This window comes from Hemibagrus wyckioides, linkage group LG19 (genome assembly GCF_019097595.1).
Source record: "Hemibagrus wyckioides isolate EC202008001 linkage group LG19, SWU_Hwy_1.0, whole genome shotgun sequence".
NCBI lineage: Eukaryota > Metazoa > Chordata > Actinopteri > Siluriformes > Bagridae > Hemibagrus > Hemibagrus wyckioides.
In genome coordinates, this window is record NC_080728.1 from 21,302,501 (window position 1) to 21,317,500 (window position 15,000).

At 41.6% G+C, this 15,000-nt stretch overlaps 1 protein-coding gene across 6 annotated transcripts in view; it reads left to right on the forward strand.

Moving 5' to 3' along the window:
• Nucleotides 1-15,000, forward strand: part of ppfia2 (PTPRF interacting protein alpha 2) — a 143,603-nt gene that overhangs the window by 119,601 nt on the left and 9,002 nt on the right. For 4 of the 6 annotated variants that reach the window (XM_058416691.1, XM_058416690.1, XM_058416693.1 and 1 more), the window contains 7 exons: nt 561-736; nt 892-982; nt 6,934-7,015; nt 9,341-9,541; nt 10,274-10,336; nt 12,440-12,472; nt 12,629-12,804. In XM_058416691.1, the coding sequence (XP_058272674.1) occupies nt 561-736; nt 892-982; nt 6,934-7,015; nt 9,341-9,541; nt 10,274-10,336; nt 12,440-12,472; nt 12,629-12,804 (822 nt within the window). Of the gene's footprint in view, nt 1-560; nt 737-891; nt 983-6,933; nt 7,016-9,340; nt 9,542-10,195; nt 10,337-12,439; nt 12,473-12,628; nt 12,805-15,000 lie in introns of those variants that run through there. The other 2 variants (XM_058416692.1, XM_058416694.1) reach the window with 2 other exon arrangements.

Sequence of the window (15,000 nt, forward strand, 5' to 3'; positions counted from 1 at the left end):
AGTGAACTCAGAACATGGTACTAAAGGAACTAGAAACTAAAGGATTTAACTGAATTTGAGATTTAGAATTGGAATTCAGACCTATAAACTGAGGGGTCCAGGAAACTGATGGAACTGGAAATAAAGTAAATAAGCTGCTTATTATTTACTATAAACCACAGGAACTAAGAACTACAGGGACCAGAAACTAAGAGAGGTAGGAAGTAGGAACTAGGGGAACCTGGAATTGGGAACTATTATCTGAGGGGTCCAGGAACCTAATGGAAATAGTAAAATTGTAAATAAGGGTCTTATTATGTACTATAAACCACAGGAACTGGGAACTATGGGAACCAGAAGCTAAGAGATACTCAGACATAAGGAAATTGGTGGCAAGTAACTAAAATAACTAGAACCCAGAGGAACTGAAGGAAAAAGGATCTGAGAACCAGGAACTAAGAAAAGTGGGAACTGAGGCCTGAAGGGACTAGTAAGTAAGCTGGAAAATATAGGGTGTGTGTAGAGATGATAGTAATGTTGTTCATGTACCAGTAATGTGTATATGTTGTGTGTGTGTGTAGTCTGGCCGCAGCGTTAGAGGCTGATGCGGCTCTGAGTAGCGTAGCCAGCAGTCAGGATTCGCTCCATAAACAACCGAAGAAGAAAGGCATCAAATCTTCCATCGGCCGCTTGTTTGGCAAAAAGGAGAAGGGACGTCTGGTACACATGGGGAAAGAGATGATGGGCCCAGGACCAGGTACCAAACACACACACTAACACTAACACACACACTAACACAAACACACACACTAACACTAACACACACACTAACACACACACTAACACACAGCTGTTTGTCTTCAAAGAAAGAACACCAGCCAGTCAAACATCTTTATCTTAATGTCACATTAGGTGGAGTTTCAGATGTGGAGCTGCTTGCTCAGGAAATGGCTGTGGGGAAACTGGGCACTCAGGCTGAGAAAGACCGCCGCATAAAGAAGAAGTGAGTGTTTCACCTCTATAGACTTATTAATGGGATTAGTCACTAAGAGACCACAGCAATTAAACTCTTGAGATACTTGGAACTAGTAGAGCAACTGAAAACTCATGGGTGGACGGTACACTAGTAACTGAGAGTGAGGGGACTATGAAAACACAGGGAAAACATCCTGTGGAACGCTGGACCTAGGGGAGGAGGGAGCCATGTGGGCATCTGAATCTGGGCATGCAGTGGGAACTAGTGGAATACTGAAAACTAGGGATATTGGGTACTAGGGAACTCCGGAGGTAGAGGGATCTAGGTAGACACTAAAAACTAGGGGGACGTCATGAAAGATGGGGTAACTAGGAACTGGTTCAATACTGGAAACAATACTGGGCAGAAGGAACTAGTAGCATACTGTCAGTTGTAACTTATGGAATAATGGAAACTAGGGGGCGGAGAGAACTGGGGGAACTGGTAATTAGGACATAGGACACACAGACACAAGTGGGAACAGGGCCTTTGAGAACAAGGGGACAGAGAGGAGGGGAATCCTAAAAACTCTGGGGATATTGGGCACTAAGGAACACTGGAGACAAGGGGATCAATGCAGGCACCAAAAACTAGTGGGACATTGATGGGGTCACTAGTAAATGGTTTAATATTTAGAGAAGAGAGAGAACTAGTAGCATACCGGAAACTAAGGGTTCAGTTGTAACATGGAATACTGGAAACTAAGGGGCAGAGGGAGCTGGTAATTAGGATAATGACATAGTCATAGGTGGGAACTTGGCCTTTAAGAACAAGTAGATTCTGAAAACACTGGAAAACATCTTGTGGAAGACTGGAAACTAGGGGAGGAGGGAACCATGCAGCCACTGGAATCCAGACATGCAGTGGGAGCTAGTGGAATACTGGAAATGGGGAGGAAGGAATTAGGAATTAGGTGGAATACTGGAAACTTGGGATAAAGGGCACTGGGCAACACTGGAGGGGATCTATGGAGACACCAAAAACTAGGGGAACCTCAGAAGCGATGGAGTCACGAGGAACTGGTTCAATACTGGAAACGTAGAGGACAGACGGAACTAGTAGCATACTGGAAACTAAGGGCCCAGTTGTAACTTGGGGAATAATGGGAACTAGAGGGCACAGGAAACTGGAAGAACTGGAAACAAGGGAACAGTGAAGACACACTGTAACAGTAGAGATGTAAGGCCACTGGGCACAATGGGATACTGGGAACTATGGAATATTAAACATTAGGAATTATGCAGGGAGTGGGAACTTAGAGTAGGAAACTGTGGATATGAGGAGAATAGCAGGAACTAGAGAAACATTAGATTCAAACAGAATGCTGGGATCTAGGGAACAGTGGAGGGTTATGTGCATCTCTACAGGCAGTAGAACCTAGTGGATAACTAGAGAACTACAGGAACTGTAGCCTACAGAGATTCTAGATCAGTCTTACTGTTAAATACTTCATAAAATACCCAATAAGGATCAACTCAGAGCAATGTCATATTATAGCAACAGGGATTATAGGTTGTAGGTGATGTAGGTTAGCCTAGCAACACAAATAGAAGTATGTTGGGATGTGTGAAGCTTCAATAACATCTGCAGTGTGTTGTTCTCTCCACAGCTGGAGAACCCGAGTGCTCGCTGCTCTGTGCATTGCTGCTGCATGTTAGCAAAGTGTCCACTGTGTCCATGCTAATGACCTGACGCTCATTTTACGCTTGTTTTCCCATCATGGTGTTTGTTTTGGACGACCGTTCTGTTGATTAATGCACACGTTCATTCTGCATGCTGTATGAACACAGGAGAGCTGTTACGAACAGGGCATCATGCAGCCATTATTAACACACACACCTGTTTTATGCTAATTCTACCACAAACAGAATGAAAACCAAAATCATTTCACCAAGCTTTTTAATCCAACTCACTCTGCAAGTGTAGCCAGTGACAAAAAACTGCTAGTCTATGATTAGCGTGCTGACTCTAATGCTAGCTTGTGTTTTAGTCTGTTTTATGATACTGCTAGATTGTGTTTAGCGAGAGGAAATTCGTTATGGTGGATAAGGTGTTAGCCAGTTTGCTGCTTGTGTTTTAGCATGTATGCTTTGGTGCTAGCTTGTGTTTTAGCCGGATTACTTTAACACTAATTTTAAGTAGCATGTATGTATCTTTGGACAGTTTACGTGTTGATACTTAATGATTTAGGCAATTCACTATAGCCTTAGCTTGGGTTTTAGCATATTTGTTCTAAGGCTAGCTTGTTTATATTTCTCGCTCTTGGTTCTAATAATTCAGGTTTATTCCTAGATTATTTTGTAGTCTATTTACAATATTTTTAAGATGTTTGCGGCTCACTTTTACTTGATTTTAAAGCTAGTTTGTGTTAGCCGGATTACTATAATGTTTTAGCATTATTCCAGGTCTAATTCTAGTTTGTGTTTTTTAGGAATTTTTTACCTTATTTACTCTAATAATATGTGTAGAGCTTTGCACACTGTAATATAAGTGCAAGATATTGATTCATTCTAAATAATTAACAGTAAAATATCTAGAGCAATATAATCTAGAGCAGTAGCGAGGTGGTGTGTTAGAATTGGGCCTGATGCCCTGGGTTCTGAACATTCCATCTAAAAACAGATAAAGATAACGAAAATAATCAGGATTCAGACATAATGTGTTATACAGTATGCTCGGTAACAGACTTTTAATTTTGTCTTCCATCACTCTCTCTTTATCTCTCTTTCTCTCTCTTTATTTCTCGTCTCCTCATCAGCGGGTAAGTTTGGTTTGCGTTGCTGAGACTTTGCTGCATTTTTTCAGTCTGTCTTGTGCTTGTGTGCTGTGTGTGTGTGTGTGTGTGTATGTGTGTTGTGTGTGTGTGTCTATCTGCGAGGGCTCGGACCTGTTCTCTGTCCATCTGCCGTCTACACTTCCCCCTACGCCCTACCGCCTTTTCTCTCACACGAATGTACATGTGACTCTTCCCTTCTGCAGTACTGTAGAAGATGCATCTCTGCCTGGAAACTCAGACTTTGTGTGTGTGTGTGTGTGTGTGTTTAAAACTAAACAGCCTGCCATGCTGAGGCCTTCCTCCTGATGTGTGTATCAGTGTGCATCATGTGCTGGATTGCAATAACCAGGTGCCATCTCTGGTTATGGATGGTCAGCTCTTCGGATTGCGTTACATTTCTTATTCTCTGTGTGTGTGTGTGTGTGTGTTCATAACTCACTCTCTCCCTCCCTCCAGCATCGGCTTGTTCGGAGGAAACAAAACGATCATAACATGACACACTCGACCGGAACATATCACATCAGACATGTAAAGATAAGGACCGGGTCACGGCACCATCTCTCTTGAATACAGTTTTAAAGGGGACTGATTTGTTACCTGAGTTATTACAAGTGACAACGGGCAACAGTTTAGTGCATCTCTCAGAAAACATGGCAGACCAATTTACTGATAGAGCTGAAAACAGTTTTATTGTTATTTTTTTTTATTGTGTACATTTCCTTTGTGAAAGTCACCATGCAGAAGTCCATGCAGAATCGCTCTGTCCTATCAGACTTAGGTACGAGAATAAGGAGGCCATTTCTGGATAATTCCATTGGTTTCCCAAATTCTTCTTGGTCTTAATAATAATAATAATAATAATAATAATAATAATACCCCCCCATACTGTGTGTGTCTCCTCTGGAGCTAGGATTAGCTGGACGCTGGTCTGCAGATATTTCTCCACACTTCTGGTTAGAAGAGATGTAGGTTTTTGAGTAGATCTGCACACCGGTCACATCACCACCAAATCCTGGATCAGCTGCTCCACAGAGACGTACCAGTGTCTGTGAGCTATCTGACGTGAAGCTCAGCTGTGGAAACAGGACAGACGTAGACATAGACGTAGACAGGTGGTCCCTCTAGACCTCTCTCTTTCTCTGACTCACTTTTTTTCTGTTCACCCTACAATGTATTCAAGTGTCCTTACTTTGCATCACTAATTCATCTTCTGAGGAAGAAACATCTACTTACTCTCAGTCACTGTCCACTTCCTGTCAGTGCTCTAATGTTCCAGTCAGTGGGACAGTTGGACAAAAATGTTAAGGGAGCTAACTGTTTAGCCCAGAGGACACTAGCAAGGCAAGAAAGATCCTCATAAACATAAGCATAAAGATTAGCATTCTGTGTAGGTTCTAGCAGGTAACATGGTTGTCCCAGTCACTTCTTTTTCACGCCTTGCTAGCTTCCAACTTTTTTTAGCATCTTTGTCCAACCTCTGTGATTACTGTATCTTAATGCCTGTTGTTTGTTAGCCAAGTGCCTGCAGGTTGCCTTGACTGTCTCCCTTTTAAGATTTTCAAATGTCGCTAATTCTCAGGTCAAACAATCAGATTTTAAGTGCAGAGTTTACTGGAATTTAGTGTTTTAGAGTTTAATAATAGGATGTCATAACAAAGCATTAGCATGATGAATGATTAGCCAAATGCCTGTATGAAAGTCTAATAGTGTGACATCTGCTTCTCTTTTCGTTTTTGTTTTTTGTTCATTCAGATTTCACGGGTGGTGTTTGTGAGTTTTAGCATTTAGCAGTGTTATGGGATGAGCATGTTTGTCCCTGGAAAGTACTTAAACTCTGCCTGCTGTTTGTTTGTTTGTTTGTTAGCAAAATACCTGCAGATGATCAAGCCAGTTTCCTTTTTCCAGATTTGTCCCCATGATTATCACGCTCTCGTGTCGGATAACCGGATTTGGAAGGTGGTTTTTGTTTCATCATGCTGAGTTTTCATCAGGGTGATAATGGAGTATAATGGTTTATTTTCAATAATTGCACAGCATTTTTCTTGCTAATTTTATAGTCACGGTGTCAGCAAGTGGAGCCTCCAGAGACAGGAGCTGGGTGTTTATATCTCTCATAACTTCCATCTCAGCTTCTCACAGTGGCTGGTTAAAAAAACGGAATCTGGTGATAACGCTGAGGAAATAACAAGGCATGCGGAAATGAAAAACATCACAACCTGTAACGGAGTCTGATATCAGGATGCTGATACGCTATCTCACTTATAACACATCTGGGCTTTTATTTAAAAGAAAAGAAAAGCTTTTTATTTAATTTTTTATTTGTTTAATCTTTATTAACTGTCCGGATTAAGTCGTTAAGTGGTTAATGTAGAATAATGAATATCCTGATAATAATACACTTTATTACATTTAGTCTAATTAAAGGGTGAAGCACTAAAACTAGTTCCTTTGGGTACGCTCAAACAAATAAAAAGCATATAACTCCGCCTACTTATATTTTGCATAATTATGTGAGAGGGGCATATAAAACCTCACCACCATCAGCCAATCAGCTTTAAGTGTCGTTTACAGTTTGCACTTCTAAATGTTCTCATATTTGAGCAGAACTATCTGGCATGAACAAAAGATGTTTAACAAAAATTAGCACTTTACAGTGAACCACATCAGCCTTGTGATTGGCTCAGGGCGTGCTTATGTAAACCGTACCCAAGTTTAGCCCCGCCCACTATACGTAGATAGAGGAGAAACTGCAGAAAAGTTCCAGCAGAGGTTGTATCACGGATGGTGGAGCAACATCCACCGCGTTAGAAAGATATCACGGGTTTCGGAAAAGTTGTGGACTGTGCAGATGGCAATGTTTTCTTCCTCCTCTCGTGATTAATATGCGTTCAGAGCAGGAAGAGCAGCAGTGGGAGTTTATCGTGCCTCAGAGAAGAGCGAGAGGAATTTTGAAATAAAGAGATTTTCAAGGCTCAGAAGAAAGGTGTGTTTGTTCTCATCAGAGGACATGAAGGCAGGGAAGGTCTGGCTGCTAATGATAACAGAGATAAATAATCTCCCCGTTTGTCCATTGGAGTGCAGATGAATTCTCCTCACTCTTTCGCCCACTTCCCCCCCCTTCTCCCTCCCTCCCCCCATTTGTCTGTTTGTCTCTTCTCTCTAGGCATGAGCTGCTGGAGGAGGCAAGGAGGAAAGGATTGCCTTTCGCACAGTGGGACGGTCCTACCGTCGTCGCATGGCTGGAGGTAAGAGCCCCGCTCATAAACCTCATGCTGATCTAACTGGTTTTCCACAACATGGACTTTGGCTTTGTTCCAGTTCTGCTTTTCTGGTGCAGAGTAAAATATCCCTTCTATTGAATACTGAGTGCAGATGGAGAGAAAAACACAATCAAATCTGAACACAAACTAATCCCATGGCTTTATACTGAATAACAATGGATCAATGTCTTTTGAAGTCTACACTGAAGACGACTTGTTCCCTTATCAAGTTTCTTTTTTTTTGTCAGCTTGTGGAACTGTGTTCTGATTGGTTACAGAGGCATTAGGGAGGAGTACTGAGGTCTGATTGGTTACAGAGGCATTAGGGAGGAGTACTGAGGTCTGATTGGTCACAGAGGCATTAGGGATGAGTACTGAGGTCTAATTGGTTACAGAGGCATTAGGGATGAGTACTGAGGTCTGATTGGTCACAGAGGCATTAGGGATGAGTACTGAGGTCTGATTGGTCACAGAGGCATTAGGGATGAGTACTGAGGTCTGATTGGTCACAGAGGCATTAGGGATGAGTACTGAGGTCTGATTGGTCACAGAGGCATTAGGGATGAGTACTGAGGTCTGATTGGTCACAGAGGCATTAGGGATGAGTACTGAGGTCTGATTGGTCACAGAGGCATTAGGGATGAGTACTGAGGTCTGATTGGTCACAGAGGCATTAGGGATGAGTACTGAGGTCTGATTGGTCACAGAGGCATTAGGGATGAGTACTGAGGTCTGATTGGTCACAGAGGCATTAGGGATGAGTACTGAGGTCTGATTGGTTACAGAGGCATTAGGGATGAGTACTGAGGTCTGATTGGTTACAGAGGCATTAGGGATGAGTACTGAGGTCTGATTGGTTACAGAGGCATTAGGGATGAGTACTGAGGTCTGATTGGTTACAGAGGCAGGAACTTGCAGCTCTAGCAGAGTTGAGAGAACAAACCAACTAATAGCAGGTCTTGCTGTTGTTAAGGCTCAGTAGGGTTGTTATGAGCTCACACAAGTACACACTCATGTGATTCACAGTCGTTAAGTCGACAAGGGCGCATTAAACAATCTGGGAACACAGGGCTGGAACAGTGTGAGTACACACAGGACTGTAATAAAACCACTATAACACCCGCCGCTGCTGAAACTGAAAGGGGCTCGGCTTTTCCCCCAGCATGCAACTGCCAGAGAGGATATTATTTTAGTTAGCGCCTGAGAAATACTCAGCACAGGGTGTGCTTGCATAATCATATCTGCAGATGTGTGTGTGTGTGTGTGTGTGTAGGCATCAGCAGTTTATGGTCAGAAGTTACTGTACTGCTGTTACACACTGACTCAGAGCTGCTCTTATAAACCTGCACTCTCAGCTACACACAACCTGGTGGTCACTCCCATTACTGCACTCAGGAGGCTCTGGCTCTGTGTGTGTGTGTGTGTGTGTTTGGGTGGTGGGGTGGGGTTGGTTTGTCACTGCTAGGTGATGTACATGGTGTTTTATGTGTTATTGGCGTTCCTCAGGTGTTTATCAGGTGTTCAGTGTATGTGTGATGATGACATTATGAGGTTATGATGGTTTATAAATGTCTAATGAGGATTTATTACAGCTGTTTTACAGCAGCGCCATCTTCTGGCCCTCTTCAATAAACCTGCAGTCTAGAATCCTTTCCTTCATTTCTTCATTCCTTCTTCTCTTTCTTTCTTTCTTTCTTTCTTCTTCAGCATTTCTTTTTCCTCTTTCATATCTTTTTTCATTTCCTCTTTTCTTTCTTTCTTTCTTTCTTTCTTTCTTTCTTTCTTTCTTTCTTTCTTTCTTTCTTTCTTTCTTTCTTTCTTCAGCATTTCTCTTTCCTTCCTTTTTTCCATTCCTTCTTCTTTCTTTCTTCTCCAGCATTTCTCTTTCCTTCCTTGCTTGTCATTCCTTCCTCTCTTTCCTTCCACTCTTCCTTTCTTTTCATCTTTTCTTCCAGCATCCCTTCTTCTTTTTGCATTTTTCTTTCTTTCCATTGTCATTCCATCATTCCCCTACATCAATTTTTCCTCCCTGATGTCTTCCTCTCCCTCCATCCTTTCTTCTATTCCATGGTCCCTTTCTGTCTTTCCATCCTTCCACTCTTTCAGCTAGTCTTCCTCTACTTCAGTCCTCCATCTTTTGTTCTCTCTCTCTCTTACTATCATTCCTTCCTTTCTTTCAGCTGTTCTTCTCCTGTTTTCTTCTCTGCATGGTAAAGCCTGCTCTGTGTTTAAGCTGTTGTGTGTACATGAATATGAATGATGTATATTCTGTGTGTGTGTGTGTGTGTGTGTGTGTGTGTGTGTGTGTAGTTGTGGTTAGGTATGCCAGCGTGGTACGTGGCGGCGTGTCGGGCGAACGTGAAGAGCGGCGCCATCATGTCGGCTCTGTCCGATACGGAGATCCAGCGTGAGATCGGCATCAGTAACCCGCTGCACCGCCTCAAACTCCGCCTCGCCATCCAGGAAATGGTGTCACTGACCAGTCCATCGGCCCCGCCCACTTCCCGAACCGTGAGTATACACACACACAGGTTCCTCAGCACACAAACATATGCCTGAACCCTCCTGCTCCTGGTCTGTGTGTGTGTGTGTGTGTGTGTGTGTGTGTGTGTGTGTGTGTGTGTGTGTGTGTGTGTGTGTGTGTGTGTGTGTGTGTGTTAATGTGCTCCTCTATTTCTACTTTCTTTCACATTTTGTTGTCATGGTAACACATTTACTATCACAGAAACAGCTAAAGCATGGTATCTTAACACACACACACAGGACAACTAAACACAGTCCTTCCTCTTCTTTTTTCCAACTTTTCCTCTTTGATCATCTTTCCTTCCTCTTTTTCTTTTTCTTTCTTTCTTTTCTTTCTGTTTCTTTCCTTCCTCTTTTCCCACTTTCGACCATCTCTTCCTCTTTCCTTCCTGTTTCTTGACTCCTTTATCTATCTTCCCATCTTCATTGTTCTCTTCTGTCTTCTCTTCTTCTCATCCCTTCTTTCTTCATTCTCTCTATATTTAACCTTCACACCATCCTCTCATTAATATGATCCATGTTTACTAACCAGCTGACAGTGTGTGTGTGTGTGTATGTGTGTGTGTGTGTGTGTGTGTGTGTGAGCTGCCTGGGCCATGTCACATGACCTGACCATGATACTGTAACACTATTGGCTTACAGTGGTGCTGCTCTTCTTCTTTAACACTGCTTGCCCCTCTCTGATTGGACGGCTGCTCTCTGTGGCCCCGCCCACTTTAGCCATCAGGCAATGTGTGGGTGACACACGAGGAGATGGAAACACTCGCAGCTCCCTCTAAAACGGTCAGTTCTCCTCCTCTATCTCTCCATCCGTCCCTCACTCCCCCTGTCCCTCGGCCACGCCCGCTCTGCGTCTTCATCCTGCTGCTTTTCACGCACGCACACACACACACACACACACACACACACACACAGACACGCTCTCTCTCTTTCTCTCTCTCTCATTTGTGTCATGTGTGGCATATTATCATGAATATTCCTCATAGCTGTGAAAAAAATGCATTGTTCAAATGATAAGAGAGAATATTGATGGGATGGACACACTCCTTACCAGATACAGAGCGAGGATAGATAGATAGATAGATAGATAGATAGATAGATAGATAGATAGATAGATAGACAGACAAAGATGAGTGATCAGATGGACAGAAAGTTCATGAGACAGACAGACAGACAGATGGATGGATGGACGGATAGACAGATGGCAATATAAATACAGAGAGCAATAGATAGAGACAGAAAGGACAGATGGACAGACTCTCAAGGCAGATGAGATGCAGATTGCTGGACACACAGGGACAATCAGACAAACAAATGGATGGACAGACAGCTGAAAGGATGAATAAATAAATGAGCAGACAGACAGATTATCTGTCAGATATATCTGTCTATCAAACACAGAGAAAAAGATAAATACAGAAGAGTCTAAGAGAAAGACAGATAGATAGATAGATAGATAGATAGATAGATAGATAGACAGACAGACAGACAGACAGACAGACAGACAGACAGATAGATAGATAGATAGATAGATAGATAGATAGATAAATACAAAGACAGACAGATAGATAGATAGATAGATAGATAAATACAAAGACAGACAGATAGATAGATAGATAGATAGATAGATAGATAGATAGATAGATAGATAGATAGATAGATAGACAGATAGATACAAAGACAGATAGATAGATAGATAGATAGATAGATAGATAGATAGATAAATAAATACAAAGACACAGATAGATAGATAGATAGATAGATAGATAGATAGATAGATAGATAGATAGATAGATAGATAGATAAATACAAAGACAGATAGATAGATAGATAGATAGATAGATAGATAGATAGATAGATAAATACAAAGACAGATAGATAGATAGATAGATAGATAGATAGATAGATAGATACAAAGACATAGATAGATAGATACAAAGATAGATAGATAGATAGATAGATAGATAGATAGATAGATAGATAGATAGATAGATAGATAGAGATGAAAGTTTTCTCACGTCTCTCATGTCTCACAGGTCTCACATGTCTCTCACACGTCTCACATGTCTCTCACACGTCTCTTCAGATCCTGGTCATTATTAGTTTCTTTATTGTTCCTGATTGTTGTGAACTGTTATAAAAAATCTTTCTTCAGCTGCTGTTAGAAACACGCGACCGCATGCTCAGAAAAACATGCTAGCATCCATCATTAGCTTTTTAGCAACTCTGACAGAAAGCTAACAGTTGGTGATTAGCCTAAGAGTATATTTAAATATTAGCACTGCCACTAGCTAAGTCGTTAGTTAGCGAAAAAAAAGAATTTTAATTAAACTAGCTAAGCATATAAACTTATTAAAACAAATCCTTTTTTGTCTTTTAGTTGCTAACCATTAGCATCAAAGTCAAAGGAATAGAATGTTGTGTTAACTATCTGGCTAGGTAGCTTTTACCCAGAAATGTAACACAATTAAAAGTATGACAAGCTAATTTAATGTGACGTAAAAGTGAAATGTTTAAAAACAATTGAACATAGTGAGCTTTTTTAGCGAAGAGCTTAGCTAGCGAATTTAACTAGCTACATTTTCATGTAGAGAAATAAACACATGAGCGTTTTAAAGTAGCCTGAATCAACTTCAAATATTTTACTGACTGAGTAGCAACGTGGTGCTAATAATAATTATATAAAACTTTCACAATGTGTACAAAATATTTTTGGTGCATGATGTTTTATGTTGAATGCTAACTAACATGTTTTTTAGCATTTTCCTTAATTAGCAGAAGTTTTGATTAAACAGATAAAGTTCAGCTAATTTCAGACCTTCCTAACACTGTGTGTGTGTGTGTGTGTGTGTGTGTGTGTGTGTGTTTTTGTTCACACCGTAACAGAAGTCAGAGTCTGAAGAAGGAAGCTGGTCTCAGGTGAGATTCTGATTGAGCGAGTGCTGACGCTGGAGACTCTTTCCATACGTCTTACATAAACCTCTATTATTATTATTATTATTATTATTATTATTGTTGTTGTTGTTATTGTCAGAGTGTGTAGTTGTTCAGGCTGTGTGTGTGTGTGTGTGTTAGACACTAGCGTACGGGGACATGAATCACGAGTGGATCGGTAACGAGTGGTTGCCCAGTCTCGGACTACCTCAGTATCGCAGCTACTTCATGGAGTGTCTGGTGGATGCAAGGATGCTGGATCACCTGACCAAGAAGGACCTCCGAGTTCATCTCAAAATGGTGGACAGCTTCCACAGGTACAAATCCAAACACCTCAAACTGGTGGACATGCTCCTTAGGTGCAGGTCTAAAAACCTCAAAAATCATGAACAGCTTCCAAAGATACAAATATGAACACCTTAAAAATGGTGGACATGCTCCTCAGGTACAGATCCAAACACCTCAAACTGGTGGACATGCTCCATAGGTACAGATCCAAACACATAAAAAATGGTGGACATGCTCCATAGGTACAGATCCAAACACCTTAAACTGGTGGACATGCTCCATAGGTACTGATCCAAACACCTTAAACTGGTGGACATACTCCATAGGTACTGATCCAAACACCTTAAACTGCTGGGAATCCTCCACAGGTGCAGATCCAAGATCCAAACACCTCAAAACATGGTGGACAGCTTCCACAGATACAGATCTAAACACCTGAAAATGGTGGACATGCTCTGTAGGTACAGATCCAAATAACTCAAACTGGTGGACATGCTCCATAGGTACAGATCCAAGATCCAAACACCTCAGACTGGTGGACACCCTCCATAGGTACAGATCTGAACACCTCAAACTGGTGGACATGCTTCAAAGATACAGATCCAAACACCTCAAATACATGATGGGAATCCTCCACAGGTACAGATCCAAGATTCAAACACCTCAAAAATGGTGGACAGCTTCCACAGGTACAAATCCAAACACCTCAAACTGGTGGACATGCTCCATAGGTACAGATCCAAACACCTCAAAAATCATGAACAGCTTCCATAGGTACAGATCCAAACACCTTAAATTGGTGGACATGCTCCACTGCTGGTGGACAACTTTCACAGGTCCAGATCTGAGCACCTCAAAATTGTGGAGAACTTTCACAAGTACAAATCTAAACTAAACACCTTACACATGTAGTAACATCTCAAAACTGATGGACAGCTTCCACAGTAACAACCCTAAAACACCTGAACAACAGTGTACAGCTAGGACAGGTACAAGCTAAACACCTTAAAATGGTTGACCACATGTACAAAACCTTAAACACCTCAGAACTGGTGGACAACTTCTACAGTTACAAACCCTAAAACACCTTAACGATAGTGGACAGCTTGGACAGGTACAAACTGTCAAGGAAAGTGAGTTAAACACTTCAGTTAAATGGAAACACCTCAGAAACCCTGACTTTCACAGCTCTCATTGGACACTTCTATAAGTGTTTAATAATGGACAGCTTCCAGAAGAACCAGTCTAACAATTTCCACTGCTACACATTTAAACACCTCCAGAAGTTGGACAGCTTCCACACCTTCAACCTGTGGAGAGCTAAACACCTCAAATATAACCGTCAGCTTCTGTGGGTGCAAAGGAAAGTACTGAAGCTGCTGAACTAAACACCTCAAATCTTCAGACAGCTTCCACAGTTAACTAAACTAAACACCTCAAACCTTCAGGCAGCTTCCACAGTTAACTAAACACATCAAACCTTCAGACAGCCTCCACAGTTAACTAAACTAAACACCTCAAACCTTCAGACAGCCTCCACAGTTAACTAAACTAAACACCTCAAACCTTCAGACAGCTTCCACAGTTAACTAAACTAAACACCTCAAACCTTCAGACAGCTTCCACAGTTAACTAAACACCTCAAACCTTCAGACAGCTTCCACAGTTAACTAAACACCTCAAATCTTCAGACAGCTTCCACAGTTAACTAAACTAAACACCTCAAACCTTCAGACAGCTTCCACAGTTAACTAAACTAAACACCTCAAACCTTCAGACAGCTTCCACAGTTAACTAAACTAAACACCTCAAACCTTCAGACAGCTTCCACAGTTAACTAAACACCTCAAACCTTCAGACAGCTTCCACAGTTAACTAAACACCTCAAACCTTCAGACAGCTTCCACAGTTAACTAAACACCTCAAACCTTCAGACAGCTTCCACAGTTAACTAAACTAAACACCTCAAACCTTCAGACAGCTTCCACAGTTAACTAAACTAAACACCTCAAACCTTCAGACAGCTTCCACAGTTAACTAAACTAAACACCTCAAACCTTCAGACAGCTTCCACAGTTAACTAAACTAAACACCTCAAACCTTCAGCTTCCACAGTTAACTAAACTAAACACCTCAAACCTTCAGACAGCTTCCACAGTTAACTAAACACCCCAAACCTTCAGACAGCTTCCACAGTTAACTAAACTAAACACCTCAAACCTTCA